The 27,441-nt window shown below is 42.8% G+C and overlaps 1 protein-coding gene across 2 annotated transcripts; it reads right to left on the bottom strand.

Annotated features, from left to right (window-relative positions):
• Positions 1 to 1,288: 1,288 nt before the first annotated feature.
• Positions 1,289 to 27,441, bottom strand: PRRC1 (proline rich coiled-coil 1). Of its 2 annotated transcripts, XM_061606375.1 has the most exons (10): positions 27,142 to 27,441; positions 21,978 to 22,058; positions 21,402 to 21,527; positions 19,644 to 20,033; positions 10,219 to 10,382; positions 7,333 to 7,435; positions 6,169 to 6,332; positions 5,586 to 5,689; positions 4,608 to 4,710; positions 1,289 to 2,715 (listed from the first exon to the last, which is right to left on the bottom strand). In XM_061606375.1, the coding sequence occupies exons 3-10, from the start codon at positions 21,505 to 21,507 to the stop codon at positions 2,506 to 2,508; spliced, it is 1,344 nt and encodes a 447-aa protein (XP_061462359.1). In that variant the 5' UTR covers positions 21,508 to 21,527; positions 21,978 to 22,058; positions 27,142 to 27,441; the 3' UTR covers positions 1,289 to 2,505. The 2 variants fall into 2 exon arrangements, with proteins under 2 accessions (XP_061462359.1, XP_061462358.1); XM_061606374.1 differs by lacking the exon at positions 21,978 to 22,058 and having other exon boundaries at positions 27,142 to 27,440.

Below are 27,441 nucleotides of genomic sequence, written 5' to 3'. Positions count from 1 at the left end.
TCTAGATGACAGCTTGTTTTGCTTGTAACTTCACTCCAAAGCTAACATCGCAGCTGGAGGGAGGTAAACTACCGAAACTCTGATATTGGCATAGATAGCAAAATCATTCATTTCATTGGCGATCACCCGTGGCCGGGTAAGATTGTCTTCCAAGATAAGGTCTTTAACGGTGGGTCCATAAGTGACTCTGGAGGCCAATTCTGAATCTACACAGCCTCCCAGTGAGGACATCGGTTTCCACATGGAAGATGGTCACGATGAGGATTTGCTTGATGTGCCTTCCGCTTAGCTCGTTTGTCCCGTTCACCCTGTACTCATGCACCTTTGATAATGGCCGACCTCCAATTGGGACGCTCATGGGCCAAAGCTTCCCAGTTCTCGATGCTTATGTTATATTTTTTAGATTAGCTTTGAGAACATCTTTAAACCTCTTTTGCTGTCCACCGCTATTCCGTTTTCCATCCTTAAGTTGGGAGTAAAGTAACTGCTTTGGAAGACGGTGATAAGGCATTTGAAAAACATGGCCGGTCCAGCAAAGTTGATGTTGGAGGATCATTGTTTCAACAATGGTGGTCTTTGCTTCTTCCAATACGCTAACATTAGTCCGCCTATCTTCCCAAGTAATTTGCAGAATTTTCTGGAGGCAGCGTTGATGGAATCTTTCAAGAAATTGGGAGTGGCGTTTATAGATGGTCCATGTTTCACAGGCATACAGTAAGGTCAGCAGTACAATGACTTTGTAGATAAGCATTTTGGTCTCCCTGCGAATATCCCCCATGCATGAAATTTCCACGACAGAACATAAGGAATGGAGTATTTTTGGTGATTATGCAGAAAAAAATGTTCTCAATCTCTCCGTGCTTCGGTTTAGTTTTCCCAACACAGAGTACCACAAAATAAGTACAGCAAGATTTTCTCTCCTTCCTTGTACCCCCACCCAAAACTCAAGAAACGTTTTGTGCTGTCAGAGGGAGTCCATGGCCACGCTCATACATTTCTGACAAGGTCTAATGATGAGTAAATTATTAAAACATTTCAAAGAAAAAAAATACAATCCTATAGAAGCAACATCTATTTAATTCTGATTTTACAAGGTAACTCAAAATATATTACTTGGAAACCACTACAGATTTTTCACAAGATAAAAATATAAGAAACTAGCTAACTAGACTTTCTATAAAAAAGTATATTTTGAAAGCATCTATGAGAGATAAAGATTAAGTAGGATAAATTGAGAAACTTGTATTTAAGGCAGAAAGGATTTAAAAAAACACACCAAAATACTCTCTTCCTTAGCAGTTCATAAACATGAACAGAATTAGACTGTATTTGAGTACAGAATCTGGCGCAGTATTTGCAATGGAGGTAAATAGACACAAATACTGGATATGGGATCTATTATACATTGAAAAAAATAGTTTACTATATTAGCCATCCATTTTCTTGTCCCAGTGAGAGCCTTCGGTAGTCCCTAGTGTACACAAAATGATCCCTGAAAGCTAAGCAAGACAAATTCCAGTTGATTTATTGTACCACACTGCTGAGATGTTATCATGTACTGATCATACCATGTATAATATAATCTAGATCTCATTGAAGATGATTTCCTATCAATTTCAAGAGGAACTAGCCTATAATGGTGTTCAGAAAAATTAAAACAAGTAATATACTATCTTGCACGTTGGAGACTAAGCTTTTAAAAATACCTGTTATTTAGCCCTGCAGTTTAAACTGTTCAGTAATGCCCTATATCTTATGTTGTATGTAAAATAACCTAAGAATGATTACAATGTTGTGTCTATCATTGTAATGCAGCAAAAGCTCAGTGATTTCTGGGGATTTGTCTTAGCTTTAAAATAAATAGATCATTTTAACTGTAAATTTACATGCATGCTGACTTTTAAAGCTGCTTTCTTTGAAGGTCTAGCCAGATCTGTCTACATCTGTAATGCTGAGAGGTCAGTTACTCTGGCCTTAGATTCCAAACGTATCCTAGGTGCCATGAACAAGGATGTTGTTACAGCAATGATTAACATGCTGGTTAAAGCAAGTACTAAACGTTGGTTGAACATCTCTTCAGAGCAAGGGTGGGGATTCTGTGCCCCTCTGAATGTTGCCAGACTACAACTCCCATTACTCCTGACTACTGGCCACGGTAGTACTGCTGGGGCTCCTGGCCATGGGGAGTCCAACAGCACCTGAAGGCCCTCAGAATCCCCGTCCTTTATGTGGTGTTTGGAATGGAATGCATCACTTCAAATACGTTTCAGTATTTCCCAGTCTCGCTACAAATGTGCTTGCTGGTTCTGGAAGCTAATTAATTATATGACTGGATTAAGAATGGTTCATTTCTATGCAAGGATGCCATCACTTTTAAAACAAAATTAACTTTATATGTCGATTGTAGAGCTGAGAGGGCCATCAAATAGCTGAAGTTGCAATCATTTCTTTTCAATGCCAGTCTTAAGGGATGAGGCATCTTCAGTGCTAAGAGTCTGTTTCCTTTCAAATGGTCCGTGGTGGTAAACGCTGCTTGTACATCCCTGCAACAGCTTTGGCGGCACTGTAGATCATCTGTCGACGGGACATGCCAGTGAACGCTGCATGCCAGTCTGTTCTGCTGACGTGCAGTAAGTTCTTCTCTATCACCTCGCCAACTGTCACTAACAAACCTGACCATCTGAGGTTATAATCCTGAGGAGTTAGACTTTGAGCCTGTGAAGTAATTTAAATTAGATGTGAGTACACCAGAAGAGGGCAAGCAGCAGGCGACATTTAGCTTCGCTCAGAGCGATGTTACCGTGGGTTGGGGCGTCTATGGCAAGGCTGATTCAAAAGTACAACCCTGCTGGCAATAGACTCCACTCTCAAGAGTCATCAACAACTATGGCAGTCAAAGTTCTGTCCTGAATAGGATATCTTAATTCTTCACCGGTTTAAAGTGCCGACTGTGATATTTATTGTGGAAACAAACTAGTTTAACAGACTAAAGCAAAAACTCCAGGCAATCAGAATAGGATGGCAATTTGCAGAGGATGACAATAACACTATTTTCTCCTTTTCAGGAATAAACTGGCGAAAGTCCCCCTCCCCCCAATGCTAGATGTGATAGCAGAATACAAGTATTATTTCATCATTATCTATACAGCACCATCAGTATCCATTGCCAGTTCCTCTGATAACAGGCTGAAGTACTACAGCTGAGAGTACAAGATCTGAAGGACTGTCACGTGGGTGATGAGCTATTTTGCTTTCTGTTGCTCCAGAGGGCAGATCCTGAACCGATGGGACCAAATTACAAGAAAAGGGAATTTTACTACATGCGAGGAAGAACCTCCTGACAGTACAAGCTGTTCAACAGGGCCTTGGAATGTTGTAGACCCTCCTTGGTTTTTAAGCAGGCTACAGCCCATGTTCTTAGAGAGGACCCCCCAATTTTCAGGAGTGGCATTTTGGGGTGCACCATACCTATAGCAGGAAGGCAAAAGCAGGAAAGCCTCAATGCATGAGGGCTTCTCGGGTGCCAGACCCACCAGCCTCACTTACCAAAGACTTTAATACAACCCACATGTGTTTCAGCAAAGCTCTCGTATTCAAGGCTTACTAAAATTGATCAGATTGTGCCTTAGCTGGTGTAACTAACTAACTAAAATTTGTTTATGTCCTCTCTATATCTGTGCAGCACAATCTTAGAATGGCAAGAGTTGCAGGAGGTCCAACCCTCTGCTCCTTGCAGGGAACCCAGAGCTGGAGCAAGTCCAGCAGATGGCAGCGTGGTCTCTGCTTGGAGATCTCAGCTCAGGGAGAGAGCCCCTTGCCCCCACTAGGCCATTGACTCCTTTGTCATACTGCTCTTTGTCTACTGTCAAGAGGTCCCTCTTCCTTTCCACTGAAATTTGCCCTCCTATCACTTAAGGCTATTTGATCTAGCCCTGCCGTCTGTGGCAGCAGCAAATAAGCCTTTGCCCTCTTCTACATTGTTGGTTACTGTTATGTTTTTATAGTGTTTGTTTGTTTTGTTTTAACAGTCACTTGGGGACCTTCAGGTGTCAAGCGACTAATAAATCAAAAAATAATACATGGCAGGTATTCAGGATCTGAAGAGGGCTCTCATTTCCCCTTTCAAGTCTTCTCTTCCCCAGGCTAAAAATTAAACATGATCAGTTCTTCCTTCAGCCTTTCCTCACATGACCCTAGCCACCTCTGTTGCCTCCTCTGAACCCATTCCAGTCTGCCTTCATCCTTCTTAAAGTGTATACTTTCTTAAACATTCCACAAGGGTTTTTGGTCCATAATATTTTTATTAACTGCCAAAACTATACTGACTCTAATTCGCTTCCCAGATAATGTTAATAGTACAAGTTATACTGACAGCTCACACACAAATGTAGTCTACATTGTTTAAAGTACGGCAATTAATGTTAGAAGTGTGTAGAACTCCTAGAGTGACCTTCTGGACTCTTGGCGTCTAGCCCTTAGAGCAGCCTTTGCCAAGCTAGCACCCTCTAGGCATTTTAGACTACAGTTCCCATCAGTCTAGCCAGCCACGGCACCAGGTTGGCAAAGGCTGCCTTAGAGAATCTAACTCCTTGGAGATTAAAACTCACCTGCTGCACATATTCCAGAGGCACTGGTGTTGCTTGTGTAAATGTCTCGAGGTGAATACCATGGATTGGATCTTCGACAATTAGGCAGCCAATATCAAACCACCTGTCGTGATAGAAAATTGAGCAGTTTATTAAATTACATTGAAGTAGAATTCTGGGGACTAACTGGCTGGATCAAGATAGGTGGGTAGTTTTGAAAAGCAGCAGGCCAAAAGCAAGGCAAAGGACCTCCACTAATGCTCTTCCTTTGGAAAAAGTTTGTTTCCCCAGCTGAAAACTAATGAGCGAGGAAGAACTAACTTTTGTGCCAGAAAGAAAAAAAGACAGAGGTGAGTAGGAGCTGATCAGAAGCTTTTGCTTCCACTTTTGATTAAGCACAGCTTGCCAAATTATCCAGACCCGGAACTGTGGTCAACAGCTTCAACTTGGCTTGTTTTCAACTAATCATAGTTAATTGCCCTGGTTAAGCAAAAGTCCAAGCAAAAGCTCTGCCCAGGGAGGGGAGGGGAGGGGAGGAGCACAAGAGCCCACAGCTCCCTCCAGCTTGTTCCTGCTTGTGGAGGTTGCACTCAGTCATGGTTTAGCGTGACTTGCAAATGTGGTCACTGTTAGCAGACAAGAGATCCGGGACTTAGGAGGGAAGTACACACAAAAGACCCACATGCCCTGTTGCCTTTTATTGTACAACTGAATTTGGGTTTGTACAATTTTATGAACTTTCAGACCACAATGTGGATAATAAATTCCATTAGTTCCAAATAGGTCTTATTATGTTATTTAAAGTATGGGTTATACAAATTATGCTGGGTTTCAAGCACCAAACTGAGGGCAAAAGGGTGCATTATGTCAAAAACTGCCAAGCAACTGTAACAGGCTCAACAACTCTTATTTCAGCTCCAGTGTTGGATATCACTACAAGTCCCACAGGTGTAGTGCAAAATGGACTTTTATCTTGAACAGCACATTAAAGTGCCTCACTTGTCAGGAAGCAATTCTGCAATGAAATTTTCAACAGACGCTGCAGGCTGTTTCTCATGTATGATTCCTGTCCTGCGCAAGCTGTCAATCCTTTCTTGGGCTCCCTACATGACAACAAAAGAAGGTGGTCAACAGGGAAGTGTACAGCACAGTACGGCACAGAAACTATTTGACTCCTGCAGCGCTCAGCACTTGGCAGTTAACCATGGCCACATCACCAGAATTCAAAAACAAAATCATGAATGTGAAGTAAACCAACTAGGAAGTACTCAAAGGTACAGAAGGGGTTATAGGACACCCAAGTGTAATCTCAGGGTTTCTTTGTTTCATTAGGAAACATGCCTTTATTTTGTGCTTTTATAAGAATGGATTATTCCTGATGCTGCTTTATTTCATTTTTGTAGTTTGTAAAATGTGGCCATGCTACAAAAGAATATAATTTGAAAGAATTATTGGATGTTACATTGTTGTGTATGAAACAAAAGATGGAATACTTTTAAAAATGACTTTTTAAGTACTACAATGTGATAAAAATCTTCCAAGATATTTTCCCTTCAAATCCTCCCAAATGGTAGCCACTCACTTTCAATCCAGCTGCGTAGCCAACAGGCTGTGGGGCAATGTTGGACTGCCCAGCTTCTCCTGTGACTGTGGCCATTCCAAAAACTTCCTGAAAAGCTTCTCTTACAGCAGCAACTTTGACTTCTTTAGTAGAGGAGACAACAATGTCCAACTCTCCTCCAGATTCTATAAAATAATGATAAACATATGAAAACAACCCCATACAGGCAGATGAATTCAGGGTCCCTCACATTCTGGAGAGGGACTATGATGCATATGAACAGCACTGCAGATTGCCTCCTACAGAGTAGTTGAGCTTGAATATCATACTCAACTGTGCCTTAGTTGAGACATGAATGCGCCTAGGCTTCCTTGTAAGGCCACCCCTTCCCCACCCCTGCACAACCAGGATGAGTTTGGAAGCTTCTACTTTACTTATGTGCTGTTTCTCAGCTTGTCCAGACCAACAAACAATTGTTAATCTTAACTATGGTTAGTTTCAAACCAGCCAATTTCAAACCAGGGTTTCTGAAGTTAACAAGTTTAAACTAACCATAGTTAAGATTAACCACAGTTCTGCATCTGAATGACATGACAAGCTCTGGTTAACCAAGCATTCTCCATGTGGGAGGAAGACAGGTGAGGAGGATAGCTAGATTCATTCATTTCTCACAGAACCATAGTCGTAGTGATGTCCAAATGCAGCCATTGTTTGCTGCAGCCACTTTTACAGAAGTTAGTCTTCAACACTACGTACAAAGTGATCCTTCTTCATGCAGCTTGCTGAGGGAAGTGTAGGATTACTTTAAATGAGGTTACGTTTTTGCTCCTGTTTAACTAGGGGCTTTTCATGGGGTACAAACTATTCTTTAAACAGTACCCCCCCTAGATACCCTCTACTGTCAGACTAATCAGTTACAGCTTTCCTTATGAATTCATTCTTCAGCACACACAACAGCGGTAGCATCCCTGAAGTTTGCACTGATATGAAGATGCACACAGCAAACCTGTGAAACGATTGAGCTGGCTTTGCAAGCAATGCTGCAGTTCACCATGCAGCATGCCATGTAGGAGCAGCTGAGATCCCATCCATTAGAGACATAAAGACACAAAGCCCTACTGAAAGATGGCCCTACAGAGACGACTGGTGATGCTACAGTCTAGATTTTCAAGCCCCGTCACTTACTGATATACGGTGCCATGCCGGGATCCAGAGTCGTGATCATAGTCTCTACTGAGTGTTTGGTTTTATCGAGCACTGATTTCACCATAGGATTCCCAGCCACACCCTAAAGGACAAATGCACAAGTCATTTGGTTCATTTTGCTGTCCTGCTAAGCCCTATTCAGACATTTATTTATTTTGCTTTATTGTCTTTTTCTATTTTTGGTAGCCTGTTCTAGGATTGCTACTGAGATAAGAGCCAGTAATAAAACATTTTAAATAAATTTTGTTTATTTATTAATTTATTAGATTTATATCCCACCTTTCATCCCAGTAGAAGCCTATGAATAATTCATAAATTATTATGCCAGAATAGGGAAGGGAAAGTAAAACATGAGCCCCACCCTTAATGTTGCTGTGTGCACCACCACCTGTGCTCCCACCCATCCCGCATTGAGCAGGAAGCAGAAGCAGGTTCTTGTTGGGTGGAGCCGCCCTCCTGACACTGATGGCGCTGCTACTTACCTGGCGGGGGTGGTGTTCCGCATAGTTGCACTTGTGGGAGCAGCGGATAAATGGCAGTAGTCCTACCGGTGAAGCCACAGAGTCCCCAACCTCGCCCCCACCCTGCCCTGCCCCACCACACACCCCTACTGGCGGAGAGGTCTGAAGGGAGTTTCTAACTACATTCAAATGGAAAGCACGTGAAAGCTTCTGTGTGGTGGGCGCCCTGCTTTATCAGGGATCCATCCCAATCCGGCAGAGACTTCCAAGCACACTCACACAAACACACTCAGAAACCCCTTTCAGACCTTCCCACTAAATTCAGGAAGATCCGGGTGGAACACATGCGGAAGCCAGTGCACGCAGGAACATTTGAGGCTGTGTACACGCTCCTCCCCCCATTCATGTTTAGATTCCTATTTAGGCATAGCACCTACCCAGAGCTATAGTCTGCTCTTAAACTGGGGATGCATTTGCAAATACTTTTTGGTTCTACTGTGAATTCAACGTTCCTTTGACAATGTTCCTTTCCCTCTCTCTCAATCCTTCCCTTAAAAGGGGGAATGAGATCAGGAATAATTGCACTCAGAGAGAAGGATGCAATGGACTTTGTTCTCCCTGGTCACTTAGGTGCAAGAAATGATCCGTTCAGAAGCACTCACTGAGCAGTATCCTTCAGGATGGCTGCTGTATAGTCAGGTCGCACAAATGCCACCAAGTCAATTTTGGAGTAAGAAAAAGATATTTCCAAAGACAGTGCTTACATTTGACTGTTCATTGATCTCTAAAATTGTGAGGATACCATGAGATAATCCCCCACGTGCACTGCCAAGAGTTCCTCAGAAGATAAGCAGACTAACAGATGAATTTATTTACATGGTCAATAAATCAGCAGCAAGAGCATACAAGGCTTTCACTTTTTCAGCACTTCACATGCCGAATAACGCCGAAGGTTGTGCAGGACAACAGGCTGGGAAAAACTGATGGACCCTCCAGCACGCACATCTAGCTCTAGGGAGGAGGAGCAGAGGAGCACTGCAGACACTCTTGGTGAGCCTGGGCAGGCTTAAGTTGTTCCCACAAACAGTGGGGAAAGGGCTGCAAACAACTGTTATCTGGAATTCCCCCAGGGACTGCAAATAAGCCAGGGAAAGGGGCCACGTCATCCCTTGGACTGGCCTGTTCCAGGAGCCAGCAGCTGGATTTGCTGTGTTGCTCTGGGGATGGCACTACATAATAGCTGTACTCTTCTTGGGGTGGGAGTGGCACTTACTCAGTTATGGGAAGCATGGTGTGGCTGGAACAGACTTTGCAGCTCACAGCACAGGAAGAGCAACAGTTTCCAAAAGCAAATTTAAATTGAAAGGCTCTCTTTTATTCCTATTAAAACATGTTGGGAGTAGGGGTGTGGTGTACCTACCAAATGCTTATAGAAAAGATGGCCTTGGCAAAAACTGTAAATAGCTCCCAAGAAAATGTGTGTGTAAACAAGGTTATTTCTGAACCCTTCAAAGCTATCTGGAATAAATATGGCAAAAAGCCTGAACGCAGCAGGTTGCCCGATCTCTATCCTGATGTCCAGAACTTGCTCTGAACTGAGCAGACTCCAGAATGGATTGGGGGGTGCGGCGGGGGGGCTGGAAAAACAGCGCAAGAAGGAAAAAAAAACAGAAACCAGAGGGAGGCAAAAGAGAGGAATGTTGGTTTCTTACACTAATACCAGTTATATCTTTTCCTTTCCCCGTGGGAGGGGGGCAGTGTTCACAAGCGGCATGGAGGCCTGGGCTTCTTTGGGTTTATGTTGAAATCAAGCAAGCTGCTGCACAAAGCAGAGGGGGAGGGGCGTGTGGGAAGAAAAATAACAGAACAAAAAAGACAAAAATCAGGCTGAAGTTATAGCCATGAGGTCAGCTTGCTTTGCAGACTCAGTTCCAAGATGGAGACTGCAGACTGAATCAGTTCCTCCCAGAGGATGGAACAGGGTGACAAAGCCAGACTTTAATGTCTCAGGGTTGGGGAGTGGCCTTTGCTTCTCCATCCTGGAATCCAAGGTGTCTAAGCTGCTATCTGTATGACCTAGAAGGGACTGATTCAGCCTGCAATCTCTGTCTTGCAACTAACACAACAAAAATAGTCATGTGGTACTTTCACAAATATATTAACTTGCAACCTAGTCTACAAACCAACCTCATGGTGACAATGTCGGCCTAATCCCCCTCCCTCGTGCGCACACACACCCCTCCTGCTTTGTGTAACACCTTGCCTGATGAAGCGTTCTGGAGAATTCAAAAGCTTGCCATGCTTTTGTAATATATGGTTGGTCCCAAGAACAGTTTTGCCTGATTGTGCAATCTGGAGTTTTTTCTTATGGACCAGTACAGCTGCCTTTGCTTTTTATCCTTACTTTGATAAAGCTCCACAATCCTCCAGGAGATGCATCATTCTGCATGCCAACCACCCTGGGGTCTTCATGTTCCTCTGGGAAAGTAATAGAAGAGCCGGTTCCAAAGCCAGATGCTAGTGGGGATGGCACAGAGATCTGCTGTGATGCAGGGCTTGTCAAGACACCTGAAAACCAACAGCAAACAAAAATAGTATATAACCCATCATACCTCACTCTGCTGCCGCTTCTTATTTAGCAATTAAAACAAAACTGCAGATCAAAATATGTATCTGTATTGAGTTTTGTGCAATGTAGTCCAAAAAAGGAAAAACCCCAGGAAGAGACAGAAGAAGAAAGAAAAAACAAAGATTTCATTATACATCCAAGCAATTCATATTATGCAAATTATTTATTTAAAAATTATACTAATTCTGGAGAGTTATAACATAAATATCCAACAGCAAGAAAAATTACTGAGTTTATGAAGTCCAAATTCCCGTAAGTGGATTCAAAATGAAAGCTACTTGTACAACATGTTTTAATGAAACGTAACTTTTTATATAATAAAATATTCAAAGCAGAACATCTTTCATCCCTTTGCTCCTTAATATGGAAAAGAAAAGGAATGTTATGAATGAAAAACAGAAAAGAAATTCCAGACTTAGCAGCAGGATCGCTAGAAAGAAATATAAGCATAAAGCATTCTTAATGTTTGACAAGTTAAGACAACCTGAAGTAGAAATCCACTACAAAATTTCTTTTCTTCTTTGTAGCTTTCACTATTATAACTACTACTACTACTGAGATATTTTGTTGCTTCAGAAATCCCACTCTGGGATCATTATATTAAAGCTGTACATGTCTGCTTGATATTACATCCGATATTACATCTTCTTTGGAAACATTAAGAACTAACTGCATGGAAAAATAATAGCAGAAAAATGATAACTTTCATTGCTTTCACATAACAGTAATTTATAACAAGAAATATTTAGGAGACGTAATCCTATGCATACTTATCTAGAAGTAAGCCCTGCTGAAACATGGGGCTTACTTCAGAATAAATATGCACAAGATCTTGCTGTAGGATTATTCAGTTTTGTAAGTATCAACACCAAGTTTAAAAAATATTCTCTGGAATGAATATAGATTTGATAAGCAAGAATAATACTACATACAGGGGATTCTGCCTTTGAAAATAATTTAGAAAATAATTTTATAAAGTTTGGCTTTATTTATTTAAACCCAAAACGTTTTTAGTGCTTTTGTTTGCCACCCTGGACTCCTGCTGGGAGGAAGGGCAGGATATAAATCAAATAATAAATAAATAAACGTATATATTCAGGGCTTGGTGCAATTCCATGGAAACCCCAAATTTGACACTGGCACAAATTTTAACTTTCTGATGAGTTGAGTTGAGTTGAATTTATTGCGGTCACAGACCAAAAAAACAGTAAAACATTGAACACAGTACATACAGTATACAAAAATTAAGATACAATACAGATCAGGAAAGCTTAAAACCTTAAAAAGATGTAGTTAAAATTTTTCTGGTGCTAATAATTGCAGCACAATATTTTGCAACAGAATCGGTTATATGTACTACTTGGTCAGCAAGGAGATATTTAACATAAAAAGCTTCATTTCTTCCAGGGAGATGAGTGATTAGAGGGCTAATCAACCGAGCTCTAGCTTCTCTATAAAACTGACAACGAAGTAGGACGTGTGTTATTGACTCTATCTCGCCATCCCCACAGGGACATTTTCTGTCGGAATAGGGTATTTTTTTATATCTGCCTTCTAGAATCGCGGATGGCAAGCAATTTAATCTTGCCAATGTAAACGCCTTACGGTATTTGGGCAGGGATAAATTAGCTAAATATGGCATAGCATATTGAGGTTTACTGTTGTACATATGTTTTTTAACCAGCATCAAATGTTGCTGAAAATCTGTATCTTTAACTCTTTGAAGAATATGCTCTTTAGCTTTTACAAAATCCATTGATAAAATTAAAGAAATTGAAAATCCCATTTTTACTATTTTATCAGTGATCATCATTTCCCATGTTGAACAACATTTATCCTGGAGGATGTGGGGAGTCAATCCTACTGGACTGAATATTAGCTTGAGCCATGTATTAAATCTAAGGCACCAAACACGTGCTTCTATAGACAATAATCCCGTTTCCAATCTTAGAATAAAGCTAGGGACACAAGTGGGAACTGCAAGTATAGACCTAAGGAAAGTATTTTGAACAGCTTCAAGAGGAGCAAACTTCTCATAGGTTGTTACTTGTGAGCCATATAATAATTGTGGAATTATTTTTGCTCTAAAAACTTTTATAGCTGCCATGGGGATATGACCCCCTTTGTTGTAATAGAAGGATAATAGAGCCTTTATAGTTCTTTTTGCATTCATAACGGCCAATTTCGTGTGTGCAGACCATGAACCAGTTGCTTGGAAAGTCATCCCTAGATATTTAAATATCTTGACTTGATCTATTGGGTACCCATTAATCCTCCATATATGCTTAGTTCTTTTGTTAGTGAAAATCATTACTTCAGTTTTTTCATAGTTTATCTTTAGATATTCTTCGGAACAAAACGAGGCTAGCGCAGACAAGAGGCGTCTCAAGCCTACAGACGTTCTTGAAATTAAAACAATATCGTCAGCATATAACAGAACAGGTCTCGGTATTTCTGCTAATCTTGGAGGGTGTGATATAATTGATGCCAGCCTTTGAACAATAGGGTTTATATAAATGTTAAATAATAAGGGTGCCAGAATACATCCTTGTTTAACCCCTTTGAAGGTGTGGATGGGGTTTGTTAACTGGCCCTTATTATTGCATCTGACACGAAGATATGTGTTGTCATATAGACCCCGTATTAATGCCAACAACCGAGTAACAATATTAGTATGACCAAGCTTAGTCCAAAGTTTCTCCCTTGATATAGTCAAAAGCTGTTTTTAAATCTATAAAAGCAGTAAACAGGGCACTACCTGATCCTCCCTTATATTTGCTGACAAAATGATGGACAAAAGCATGGTCCGTAGCTGAATGGCCAATCCTAAAACCTGCTTGCTCTGGTGCCAATATTTCATTTTGGTCCATCCATGCAACTAATTTTCCATAAAGATGGGCCGAATAAAGTTTACTTACTATATTTAGGAGACTTATGGGTCTAAAATTAGCCGGATCATAAAGCGAGCCTTTTTTATAGATTGGAACAATTATGGCCGATCCCCAATCACTGGGAATTTGCATCAAGTGATCTATATGCGTGAATAGGACTGCCAACAATGGGGCCCACCATTCTGCGTTTGTTTTAAAGACTTCTGCTGGAATGTTATCAGAGCCCGGGGCTTTATTTGCTTTTAATTTACCGTAGTTATAAGCTCAATAATTTCATTAGTACTAACGAGAGCCCATTCCGGAAAGACATAAGATGGATCTTTAAATCTAATAAGGTCAACGTCCTGTTCATATATTTTAGTGAAATAATTTTCCCACACATTTGGGGGAACATAACATCCCATATTGGGGTATGTCTTTGGCCAATTACTTGCAACAATTCTCCAAAACAAGTTGGAGTTTTTTAGACGGGAGGGATAAGAGAGGCGTTGCCAAATTTCATGAAGTGCTGCTTTCTTTTTTTGATTTATCAAGCATTTGAACAGCTTTCTTTGTTCACAATATGCCTGGAGGTCGACTAGATTAGAATTCTCTTTATAGGCCTTAAACTTAGCTATTAGGAGTTTTTTCCCTTCTATACAATCACTATCAAACCACATTTTGGAGTTGCATATCACATTTTTTGGTTTAATTTTAGAGGTCGATAATACTGATGTTTGGAGTAGATTCGTTAATTGATGAAAAAAATGAAAAGAGATTGACATCTGAGAAGATGCAACTATTAATTCCTTTAAGGCAAGAACGTCTGGAGAGTGCAATCTTTCTTTTATCTCTTTTTCAAGCTTGGGGATCCACTTGACCCTTTTAGGACAAACCTCATAGGCTACTCCTGGTAGGGTCTGGGGTTCAATTTGAAGGGGAAAATCCCAATTCATAACCATCACTATAGGAAAATGGTCACTTTCTGGCCTCTCAATACATTCAAAATTACTAACCAAATAATATAGATCTTGAGATACAATTCCTAGGTCGATTACCGATGCCCCTCTACTTGACAGAAACGTATAATCACCATCCCTATTACCGTTGGTTCGGCCATTAAGTAAGATCAAATTTAACTTTATAATCATTTGAGCAAGACACAAGCCTAGATATGTTATACCTTGATCTTTGGATTGTCTTGTGGGAATCCTAATAGGACTCTCTGTGGAAGGGACCATCTGGTGATATTTAGCAAATAAAGCTTCATCGGATGGGCCCATTCTAGCATTAAAATCACCTAGCAAGACTAACCTTACCTCTGGGTGCAATGATAATAAATTCAATAGATATTTTTCTAATTTGGAGATTTTATTTGCACCAGATTTTTTGTCTTTACTGGGAGATAAATAAAGATTGACCAAAAGTAGAGAACAGGAGGTTAATTTTAGAATTACCGCTACTGCCGAATCAGGCAGAGGCTCAACAACAGTAATGGAAGCTTGTAATGTGGTAGAAATAAACAGACAGATACCACCCTTTGGTCGCCCCCTTTGTTACTAGGGGTTGCCCTTATTTGATATGCCGAAAAACCATCCAACCCTATTTCATTCAACGACCAGGTTTCTTGAAGAAACAGGATATGATGTTGTTTTAAGAATAAAATATATAGAGGGTCAGCAATTCTATTCACCCAACCCACAGCGTTCCAAGAGAGGAGCTTTAAAGTGGAAACAACTTGATTCGATTTTTGTCAGTTGTTATTATATAAATGTTGCGCAGATTTAGCTGCAACATTACTTGGCTCTGTCATCAAGTGCGCGTCCATAGCCCTTCCTTCTTCATTGTTCATGTCTTGGAATGAGTTAGGGGCCCCAGGGCGCTCAAGTTCCAGCTCGATGGTAACAGCAGTCAAATTCTTTTCATCATTCTCTTTTTTAAGTCTCTGTTCCTTTAAGGCAGCCCCCAACTTATCTATTTTAGTCAAAATCTCTTCTTGCACCAATCCTGGCAGCTTAGTAAATGTGTCAAGTAGCATATGTTCTTCAGGCAAAAATTGATATTGCGCAAAAGACTCTTTATTATTAGCTTTATGGGTGGTGGATAGTTCTTGTTGGATTCTAGGTATTGGTTTCAAATCCGTAGTAGAGACAGATTTCAATTGGTGGTCACTTTGATTGAAGACCTTACTACACCGTCTTTTTGGATATGTCACCAACTTCAGTGGATTAGCTATATTTTCGAAGACCCTCTTAACAATAAGATTCTGGGCTAAGAGGAGATCTTTTAGCTCGAAGAATAACTTTGCTTTTTCTTCATCATGGAATAATATTATCATTCTGGCATTGATATAATTAAAAAATAGATATTCAATATTCACAATGTCAGCAGCATGAATAAATCCAGAAACTGTCTTGGGGACGGTCTTCAATAGATGGCATCTCCTTTCTTTTTGCGAGAGCATTCTTTTTGGTTTAGGATAGTTTAAAATAGCCAGCTTTTTCGTATTTAAAACCAGCTCTCATGTTTTAGGCTTTGTCTTGGGAAACATATGTTTTATATTGTCATTTGCCTTAGTTTGCAATCTATTTTGATTATCATCAGAGACGAGAGAGCCATTATTTGCTTCTTCTAATTCACGTTCAGTGCTTGATTGAACTTGACCAGCTTCAGTCATAGTTGGTGCATACTGCTTTAAGTTAATAGAGGAGGTAGTTTTAGATTTGCATCTTTTCCTATTTCTTTTCCTTTTTCCCTTCTTTTTAATTGGTGCGATTTTCGATGCATCTAATAGCCTAGAAAGTTTTCCAAAATTCATATGGCATTTATGATGTAATCTTAAAGATTTGATATTTTTACTCTTCATCATTTGCCAATGCTTTTTTGCCTTTCTTCCTTTTCCCCACAAATGGGGGGGCAGTCGTATACATTGTTTGACTACCGCATGAGGCTGTCTTTTTAATACTTAACTCTTTATTGGTTAGACCAGAATTGCATTGACCAATCATATTAGCAATGAGGTTTGTTAGCGTTGTTAGAACACAGTTGGATTCTGCCACGAATTTGGATATTTGGCTCATAGATTGTGTCATCACTTGGCACCAATTATCGCTCATCATAGTTACTCGGGGACTTGAAGTCCTCAGGTGCTTTATTTTCTCAAATGAGTTTGCATTTATCTGCTCGCAACTAATACCTTCCTCGTAGCAGACTGAGGATTCTAAAGACGGCATCGAACTGTGGTCACTTAAAGTTGGTAATTCTAATTATTTTCTGGGTGATGTAACTTTAAAACGTCTTCATTACCCATTACCCCCGCCATTTCTTGCGCCAAATTATCTATAGGTCCCTCGGAGATGTAAGGCTCCCAAATAGGATAGTTATTTATTGTCCAATCATTTATATTCGCCTCTCCGCCATCAGATATATCCAGCATGGCCAGATTATTCTCCACTTTTTTAGTTCTCTCATCTAAACGGTAATAGTTAGTTATTTTTGCCTGTTTTGCTCTGTTACGAGGCTGCATAGAATCCAGGGTCAACTGAAGCCCTAGGTCCTTGTAATTTTTCCTGGTAAGAACCATTTTCTAAAAACTTTTGCAACAATAAATGTCTCTATTGACTTCCTGCAATTAAGTGTCTCTTTAAAATGAGTTAATTTCAATGAGTTGCGCGGCTCCAACTCACTCGATATCTTTCCTTTTAAGTTTAGAATACTTATAGTACAAAAGTGATTCAGGACATTGGTTCAGCTTTTAATTCATTATCTACTAGCCATAGGTTCAAAGGCGTTTGTAGCTTCAAATCAGCAATTAATTCTCTCAACCTTGTAAGAGCTCTCCTCCACAACAGGCAAAATAAACAATCTTGCGGCAATACAAAGACAGCTTTTCTAAGCTTTTCTAAGCAGTTGGAAAGATTTATGGTAAAACTTGAGGTGAAGGCAGTTAAAATAAACTCACTTTGTCCGCAGTCTGGTTTTTTTTTGCAGGATTTTAAACAAAGTTAAGATAGATTATGCAGAGCTCCATTTGTCAGAGCCTCATTGCTCCGCGGCCATCTTTCTGATCACTTTCAATTTTTTTTAAAAAAAAGGTTTCCAGCCCTTAGAGCTGTGAAGATATACTTAAAGCCAGTGGCAGTAATACACAGTGAAATAGATTCTTGGTTAAATAAGATTTCCAGCAACCGGAAAAGGAGATGGGGTGCTCCAGTATCCTACATGCCTGCATAGTTCCTTCTTCCTCTGTAATACTGGGATTAGTGAAATTATACAAGTTTTGCATAATGTCTACATGCCACAGAATTTGGGCTTTTTTGGCACAGACTCTTTTGTGTCATTGTGTATCTTTTCTGCTCAAGCATCATGAGGGCTGCATGATTGTGGGAGGGGCAAGAAACGTAAGCGCATGGAGCACCAGATGCAACTGTACAACAGCCCACATTCTGGCTGTGCAAAACGCACAGTTTCTACCTGACACGCATCTCTCACCCTCCATCCAGACAAGCAAGAGGCACTTATCACAGCTGAGGAGGGCTGGTGTTGGGTATGGCCTAGGGAGAAGGGATGTGGGCTGGGGGAACTCCTGTCATCTGGTGTGTGTGTGGGAGCACTTCTATTATTGGTCCCTATAGAATAGTAGAGTTGGAAGGGGCCTATAAGGCCATCCAGTCCAACCCCCTGCTCAAGGCAGGAATCCAAATCAAAACATTCCCGACAGATGGCTGTCCAGCTGCCTCTTGAAGGCCTCCAGGGTCAGAGAGCCCACGAGGAATGTTCTCCCCAATGAGATCAGGGAAGTAGTAACCGTGGGGTGTTTTCACTGCCAATAATTGTTCACCCAGGCTTCCTTTGGCTCTTCATATTACTAATACTGGACCCTGATGTCTTGCGTCACTGTGATTTTACTGATTTTATTGATGACTGTTATTGGACATAGTTATAATATGATAGCGCTCTTCAAGTACGTGAAAGGTTGCCACACACAGGAGAGCCAGCATCTCTTCTCGATCGTCCCAGAGTGCAGGATATGGAGTGCAGGACAGGGTGAGAGCCTGGTGGGCATAGTTTCTGCCTCCTTGAGTGAGCAGCAAGGGGGAGTGTTTGGTATGAATGTTGTTCTTAGAATGTGTGCATTATTTGGCTGTATGTAGATTGGTGTGGTTGTCACTGTGATTTTCATGGTATGTACATGTGAGTATGCTGTTTTTTAGGATGTGAGGTTGAATTATGCGAGTGCTTGTAGGGTGCGATTTGAGGTAAGCGTGAGTGTGTTGGTTTAGAATGTTGATGTGTTTAAATACAAATATGCTGATCTTGTAAGGGTGTTTTTGAGTAAACTAAACGATTTTTTCCCCAACTGTAGTTAGACAAAATTCTGTTATAAAGGGGGACGGCTGTTTTAATTGTTTTGCTTTTTATTATACTGTGATTAAGAAATGAGCTGATTTGTTTAATCTATTATGTTTAAAAATAAGCTTGTTTCAACTTGGTTTTTCCCCCCCTGGAAACTTAGGGAATATTCTTATCAGACTATTATGATTTTTTTCTTGTATTTCTTGTACCTAATTTTATATGAAATATTTATATTACGTTGATACTAAAGAGGACATTTTGTTTGGTTAATTGTATTTTATTGATTGTTTTTTGTAGTTGCTATTTTAAGATGTTTTGACTTGTTGTACACCGCTTAGAGTTTTATTTAAATATAAGCGGTACATAAATGGTCTCAATAAATAAATAAATAGTAAATAATAGGGTCAAGTGACAGGAAGCCAGATTTCAACTGAAAATCAGGAAAAACTTCCTAACTGTTAGAGCAGTAAAACAACGGAACCAATTTCCTAGGGTGGTGGTGGGCTCTCTCTCCAACACTGGAGGCTGGACAGCCACCTGTCAGGTATGCTTGAGGTCGGATTCCTGCACTGAGCAGGGGGTTGGACTCGATGGCCTTACAGGACCCTTCCAACTCTGCTATTCGATCTTTTATAATTGTGTCAATCACTTTGGTATTTCTTTCGTAAATGAAATATTTTAATAAATAAATTAAAAAATAAAATAAAGGAGAAGGCAACCCATGGAAGCATGGCCTACTCATATAGGCATTTGTGGGTAAAGTTCCACACATGGTAGATGATGGTGCATGAGCCCAAACTCTACATGCTGGGAACCACAGGCCAACTAGACCCTCGGACTGCACTACATTTGACAGAGAGAGTCATGAGGAATTAGCCAGCATTTCCTGGTAGAGAAGTAGTACTAGTTTCCTCAGTAAGGCAACAACCAAGATAGATGAACTCGTTTCAAAAAGCCAAATTAAAACACTCTTACCTGTGACAGAAGGTGCAGAAAATGAGGGCATCAGGGGCGTCTGTGGTGCTCGCCCAGCATGGCCTTTGGTAATGTCATGGGTTGAGGCAATAGAAAATCCTGAAATGGGAGGGCCAGCTGGAGGAGCAGAAAGCAGGGGAGGGCCCGGAGGAGAACTGAGGGGTGGAGGCGGAGAGAACTTGGGAAGGGGGCTGCTGAAAGCCGCCGTGATTGGAGGAGGCATCGAGTGTGGGTTGGAGGTTCCAAGGGATGCACCAGTTGAAAGGGCTGCAGGAGGCACAAAGGGCATAGGAGCTGGGGGCGCTGTCGTCGAGGGAAGCGAGGACCCTGCAGGCAGCAAAGGTGAGGAAAATGGTGCTTGCGAAGGAAACGAGGAGGGAGAAGGGAAAGCTGAGGGTGAGAGAGGAAAAGAGGTTTCAGAAGAGTTGCATTTTTAAACTTCTAAAATGATATGAACAAAAAGTCTGATATCTGCAGCAGATTAGCGAATGACTTATTTGAATGGCAAGCAGCAGCAGCGGTGTCAGGGGGGCAGCTCCACCCAACAACAACACACTGCTTCCCTAATCCATTTAGGCCTCTCTGTGGAAAGCATGTGGAATCTTCAGCTGGGTCAGAATGTGGCAGCCCACTTGTTTTCAGGCCCCACTTAAAACACCCCTTCCCAGACACACACGCACAAACTTTTAAAGCCCTAAAGCAACTAGGTCCCAGACATCAGAGGGAGCCCCTCCCTGTACATGTACTCTCAAGTCACAGGGTGAAGACGTCCTGTTGGAGTCCCCCCCCCCCGCACTTCAGAAACAAAGCAGGAATTCTCAGCGATGGCACCCCCACCCAACCCCCCTCTATCCAGAAAGGTCTGCTCTTTGAAAGCTTTTAGGGAAACTGACAAAACCTTTTTATTCCACAGGGCTTTGGGGGGACTTTCCTCAATGGTAATGTCTCTATTCTGCTACTCTGTTTTCAGTGCGTGGACTTTTCTCTTTAAATGGTTTACATTCTTTAACTTTACTGTCATTCGGGGTGTTAGCAAGAATGGGGAAAAAAACAACAGTGAGACAAAAGCTCACTAAATGGCAACTGGCAGTCTAAGTGTTGGTACTAATTTGGTGCCAAAGTGCTAGCTCTGAAAAAAAGGGATTTTAATCTTACCCACCCTCCTAACTGCAGGAGGGAGGGAGAAATGTCATTCCCAGTTAGCCAAGGAAACTCTGGTCGTGGTGGGGACTGTAAGGATACAGTCCATATGAAGCCACGTGTCACCTGCTGCTAGTTGAAGTTCTGTAGTTTAACTACCATGTTACTACAGTTATATTGACTTCTCATATTCCTGTCCTGGGACCAGTTGGTGAAGGGCAGGTTGGAAATAGCATACATAAATAAATAACAAACTTTATAACAATACTTCAAAGTTAATTAGAAAAAGTGTATTCTTTTGGGTCCAGACTTCTCACGAGTGAAGTTCCACTCATGGGGAAGAGTGATGATTTTGCCTATTCCTTCATCCCCTTGCAGCCCTCTGAAAAGCTGGAGGTCTGGGGGACCCTCCAGAACCACACGGGAAGCAGGGCTGCACGGGGGAATTGGCAAAAAGCTCCCCACACCCAGCAGGACCCTCAGCTGGATTGGAGTGCCTTCCAGGGCAGAAGGGCATGTCTAGATCCAGTCCACTGTAATTATACTGATTGCAACCTTTGCTTTTACCACCTCAGACAAATGGCTAAACAAGATCAGCCCCTGGCAAAGCACATGTACCTAATGAGACAGGGGTGGTGGTGGCGGCGGGAGCGACAGCAGCCCCTGCTGTGCTTGGAGGAGGTGTTGCAGGTGGAGTGGTCTCTATACCGGTCTCTTCCATCATTTTCCTTCAGCAACACACAGCTGTAAAGAAAGAGAAAATATGTTGGGGTGGGACAGATTCCCCCCCCCGCCGCAAATGAGCAGCTCCTGCATTGTGTGCATCTAGCAGGGGCTGTTTAAAATTGCCCGTTTACATTACCAGCCATAGGCCAAACTTCTCCAAGTCAGTACCCAAAATACATCACTCATGAAATCTGCCTCAGATGTTTCTGAACTTCCAGTGTGTTCAGATCTACAACAACTGGTTCAGATCCTCCTTCTTCTGCAATGGCATACTTACTCCAATGCAGAAATATATCAGTGTCATGTTTGTGACAGCAAAAATGTTTATTTTGTGCCTTTTAAATTATCATCATCATCATTACTACTACTACAACAGATATTACCCATCCAGGGTGGGTCACAACAATATAAAATACCTTTTTAAAAAACAAATTACATTCACAACAGGAGATGGTCCTTAAAATATACCTCTCAAGTGTCAAACGCCAGGGTGAAGAGGTGCAGCTTCAGCAAACAATATACTGTACAGTGAAGGTGCCAGACACAGGCCTGTGGGGAGGGAGTCCACATCTTAGGGGCTGCCACAAAAAGTGCCCTCTCCTGTGCCTCCACAACCCTCCCCCAAACTCCTGAGGGCAACAGAATGACCCCCTCTGCCGATCTTAACACCCAAGAGGGTCTACAGGGAAGGAGGAGGCCTTTCAGATTTGGGGCCTAAGTCATTTAGGGTTTAAACACCAGCATAAGCACCCTGAATTGGGCTCAGAAACAAACTGGCAACCAATCCAGCTGTTTCAAAACAGGGGTTATAGGAGATCTAAAAGCAACCCCAGACAGTAATCTGGCCACTGCATTTTGGACCAGTTGAAGTCTCTGAGTCATCTTCAAGGGCAGCCCCATGTAGGGCGCATTGCAACAATCCAGGCTGGAAGCTATTAGAGCATGGAGTACTTTGGCCAAATCATCTGTGTCCAGAAGGGGCTGAAGCCGGCAAATGAGCCAGAGCTAGAAAAAGGCACTCCTAGCCACTGAGGCCACCTGAGCATCCAGTGAGTGTTGGATCCAGGAGCACCCAAGTAACAGACCTGATCCTTCCAGAAAAGGGGACTGCAATCCTATCCAGGACAGGCCGTTTCCCAGACTCAAGAACTTAAGTTGGGACACATAACATCTGTACCTTGTCAGGATTCAGACTCAATTTTTCTCTCTCAAAACACTGCTCCGGACAGGAGGGGAGGAAGTAGCTCCATGAGTTTTGCAAGGGGCCAGCTTCTACAGGGAACAGGAAGGCCCTGTTGCTCCTGAGCTCAATTCTCTTAGGGCCAAAGCAGATGCTGTATTAAATGCATCTTTACACTTAATGTACAGGTTTTTTAGATTATAACAATTTGGGGGGGGAGGAAAGGTGGGATGTATATTTAACAAATAAAGCAACAAAACTTAGCATTTGTACAGAGCTTTCTAATCCCTTGGAGGTATTTGCCACAAATACTACTCCCCAGTCAGAGGCAGGATGCTTCTGAATACCAATTGCTGGAGACCGGGGGAGGAGAGAATGCTCTTGCGCTCGGATCCTGCTTGCGGGCTTCCCCTAATAGGCATCTGGCTGGCCACTGTGAGAACAAGATGCTGGACTAGATGGGCCACTGGCTTGATCCAGCAGGCTCTTCTTATGTTCTTATGTTAAATGCTCAAAACACTTCACATGTATTATCTAGACCGGGGTTGCCAACCCGGCACCCATGATAACCTTCATTGGCACCCTCAGCTTGTGCCTCAGACTCCCAGGTTCCATTTAAAAAGAGGTCTGTAGAACTTTATGAAGCAAAATATAGCTGTACCCTTTTAAGTGAGTTCTGTGAAATGAGCCAGCCTGGCTGCTCCTGCCTGTCAGTGCTATTAGCCAATGAATGAAGTCAGAGCTGTGACTGCTAAGTGACTTGTTTGGACACCAGGCAATAGGAATCCCAGGGGTCCTAAAGTGCTGCTGTACCCTGCCCCTTTTGGGTGCACTTTTCCTGCCTTTGTCTTTTTTTCCTAGTCCTTGGAATCTCCAGTTTGCCCTTCTTTTCTCCCTAGCACCAGGATGCATCTTTCCCGTGGTGGGTTCAGCTAAGAACAGGTAGTTCTTTGAAGTTGTTTCCTGCAAATACTACTACACAATACGTGTGGGTGAATATTCCAGAATCCCCCTCCCTCCAAAAGACACATGTGCAAACTTTGCAAGGAGGCTTTGGCATGACTCTTGCTTTGCAGGAGCTAAAAACCAGGAACTCATTAAGAAATTCACCGTGCAGTTAACTTTGGTATACTTGTCTACTGAGGTGGATTTCGATCAATACTGAACAAGTCTGACTGCTATTCTTCTCTGACAGGGAGTCACGCAGACAATAGAGAATAGTGCTGTTGTAGTGAAAACATGCCAAGGACACTGATATTGCAGGAATGGAGGGAGGATGGATGGAACAGGGGGCAAAGCATAATTGTAGCATTGTAACATAGAATAAAGCAATGTAATTGTTGCCATGATTGTGACGGAGGTAAAGGTATATAACCGTCTGTAACTAACCACCATTTTGAGGAGAGTTGAGTCCTGTACTCTACTCTGGCCAAGCGCTTAGCTAAATAAACAACCTTAAAACAGGCTTTGGCTTCATTATTAAGTCTCCTCAAAAAGAACTCAGTCGTAATTTCACGACACTACTCAGAAGTAAGTCTTTTGTGTTTAATGGGACTTACTTCAAGGTAAGCAGGTACAGGATGACAGTAGGCATTGGTTTAGGGTTGGCATCAGGGAAAAGCAATTGTATGGCAAGTAGAAATTCAGGAGGTTAAACCTCTTCTAGTGTGGAAATACAGTTCTAGGAAAAAGCTTCACAATGACTACTCTCTAATTTTGTGTTATGCCATGCCCCCATTGCAGCCAGTTTGTAAGTGATGCATCCAGCACTCTGAAAATTTGAGATGGCCTTCTGGTCCAAAAAGGTCGGTGACCTCTGATCTAAATGCAAGTCAGTATTATTATCCTCCATATTGCAGATGGGAAAGCGAGAGCTGAGGTGAAGAGAGAATGCCTTGCCTAAGGCCACCTAGTGGCATAGGAAACATTCAAATCAGTGACTCCCCAATTCATAGTTCAGCTCCTTAGCCTCTACTCTACACTAGCAAATAAACGTCAGTGAGGGAAAATGTAAATGGACTGCCTCCAAGTCAATCCCAACTTATGGTGACCCTCTGAATGCAGTTTTCATGGTAAGCAGTATTCAGAGGTGGTTTCCCATTGCCTTCCTCTGAGGCTGAGAGGCAGTGACTGGCCCAAGGTCACCCAGTGAGCTTCGTGGCTGGGTGGGGATTCAAACCCTGGTCTCCCAGGTTGTAGTCACACATTCTAACCGCTATGCTACACTGGCTCTTGCCAGTGAGGGAAACAGGCTGATAATTAATGGGATCTCAACAGGTGGGGAGGGAGCATCCTGGTGACAATTGCTTTTTTTGAAGCTGCTATTTGTATTGGGAAGAAATCCCCCACTGGAGCCCAAGGGAGATTGTACATCAGATCAAAAAGAGAGGAGTGCAGATCACCAGGCGGGTTCGCTATTCAAAGAATGCTTGTTTGTACATACTTTTTGTATATTGCTTTTCCACAAGAAAACTGACATTATTTTAAAGCCTTTAGTGACAGCAGTTGACTTGGAACCAAAGAGATTGTCTTGGATCCTAACTTTCCCTTCTGTGAGCAGCTCAGAGTTCATGAGACAGGACCTGCCCACCTCCTCTTCGCTCTGCAACCCCCCCCCCAAATCTGTTCCTGTGGGCTGGGGGACCCTCAGCAATGGTGTGGGATACAGTGTGAGGACTGTTAATGGGACATCCCCTTGTGCAAACAGAGGAGCTACTTGGTCAGCAAGCAGAGGATGATAATACAAAAGATGAAACCTGTGGCTCTCAAAGAATGAAGCTGGTCTCTCTTCAGAGAGTTATTCTTAGTTTTAACTAATAGGAAAGGTGCAATTTCCTCCATTTAAGCTTTATACATATTAACCGGGCCTTGCAGAGAAAGATCACCCTCACCTCTGCAATTCAGTGCCAAGCTGAATTGACAACAGTCCTTGTTGTCTGCCCGTGTGAAGCTGACCTACATTACTAAGGAATATTATAACAACTGAAATCCTAATTTCTCACAGGTTTTTGTTTTTGCATGTTCCTGTCTAGGAAGGATGTAACACTCAATGCCATATTGCAGACCTCTATGGTCTTCATTCTTCTTGCCCCCTTTATTTCAGCCACAAGCAGCTGGACTGAGTAGACGGCCTATCTCTGTGGAAGCTCGCAGGGATTTCTTTAAAAATTAGAAGGTTTTCTATTTCTATGACAAAGAGGAAGTGAAGCCATTACACTTTTCATCCCTTCATCAAAGATAAAAGGATATTATTTTCTCCCCCACCTGAATGCGTGTTTCCCCCACAGTACTTAGCCATGGTTCACTGTTAGGTTTACACCAACATGTTCACCAAGGTTGTCACCAGTACTCACCAGGGTCAGGGGTGGGAAACCCATGGCCCTCCACATGTTGCTGGACTCAACTCCCATCAGGCTCAGCCAGCACAGCCAATCCGAGGGACGGTGTAGCCCAGCAACTTCTGGAATGGCCCCCACAAGCTCCCCACCAGCAACAGCTTCCTATTATCTGCTTTTCATAAAAATAAAAGTAGATGTGCTTAATGCAACCAGCAGTTTGACCCTATGGCTACCATTTAAGGTGTAATTGCACCCAATTAGCATGCGTTTTAAATTGCTTTTTTAAAAACGTGTTTTTAAATTTGTATATTTGTTTTTAATGTTTTTAATTGTTGTAAACCGCCCAGAGATCTTCAGCTATGGGGCGGTATACAAATGCAATAAATAAATAAATAAAGGTTCAGAGAGCAATTATAACCCCTCAGTCAAATTAGGGATTTTTATTTCTTTCCAGAGCAGAAATGGCATGCTGCAGTGGCACACCACCACCCTTGGCTGTCCCTCGCCAAGGCTATCCCAGGGGCACCACTGTCCCAGTTCATTTTCTGCATCGTTCAAAAGTTGGGGTGGGATGGAGGAGGTTATTACAAGTTAGTTATCATACAAGGTCAAGTAACAGGATTCTGAAGAGGCTGTTGTGAGGAAAACACCGGGAGATGGGAGGGAAGAAACAGGTGTTGCTGGGACTACAGCTCCCAGCACCGCTGACAGCTGGTCGCGCTGGCTGCTGGGGCCGATGGGAGGTGGAGTTCCGCAACCTCTCAGAGGGCCACAGGCGGGTTGGGTACGAACTATACCTCCTATCATGCACCGGGAGGCGCGCCTTGCGCACGCGCGCACCGGCATGCCTTCGCCTGCCACGTCTTTGAGCCTGATTCTGAGGCACTGCCGCTTCTCCCGCCGCTCCCCCCCGCCCGTAACTCTCGCGCTGCTGGCGCGGCAATGCCTGAGGCGGCAGAAGGAGCGGGAGGCGGCGGCCGCAGCAGGAATGACTGCCGCCCATTACACTAACAAATCAAGCCACAGCCCACAAGCACCGAGAAGCCTCTGGCAGGCCGGAGCCTTGTCCTCTCTCCCCCGGTTCCCGCCCATTTCCCGCCTCGTTTGGCCTCACCTCAGGGGCGGGAGTGGGAGGAGGAGGGGTCGCCGCTGCCGCCGCTTGCGGGGCTCCTTCGCGAGCTCCGCGGTCTAAAATGGCGGGTGGCGAAGCGCCGGCAGGAGCAGCAGGAGCCGCCTCTCGGGGCTGCCACGTTCGCGGCAGCGGGGAGGAGCTGGAGGCTCCTTCCTTCCCTCCCTCGCGCCTCCGTTTCTCCGCCCCGCCAGTGGCGGCGCCCGGCCCGGCCCTCGCTCAATACATGCCTCGGCTGGCGTGGGCGGTGGTGGCCGCCGGCTCGCCCCTCCCCGCCTTTCTTGA

Source organism: Rhineura floridana, chromosome 22, assembly GCF_030035675.1.
Source record: "Rhineura floridana isolate rRhiFlo1 chromosome 22, rRhiFlo1.hap2, whole genome shotgun sequence".
Taxonomy (NCBI): Eukaryota; Metazoa; Chordata; class Lepidosauria; order Squamata; family Rhineuridae; genus Rhineura; species Rhineura floridana.
This window is presented reverse-complemented; position numbering and strand designations above follow the sequence as displayed.

Excerpts from the sequence above, each read along its gene's own strand:
- PRRC1 (XM_061606375.1), bottom strand. The coding sequence starts at position 21,507 with ATGATGGAAGAGACCGGTATAGAGACCACTCCACCTGCAACACCTCCT. Across the intron at positions 10,383-19,643 it reads TTCTGCACCTTCTGTCACAG|GTGTCTTGACAAGCCCTGCA; the intron begins GTAAGAGTGTTT and ends GTTGGTTTTCAG. Across the intron at positions 4,711-5,585 it reads GCAGAATTGCTTCCTGACAA|GTGGTTTGATATTGGCTGCC; the intron begins GTGAGGCACTTT and ends CTATCACGACAG.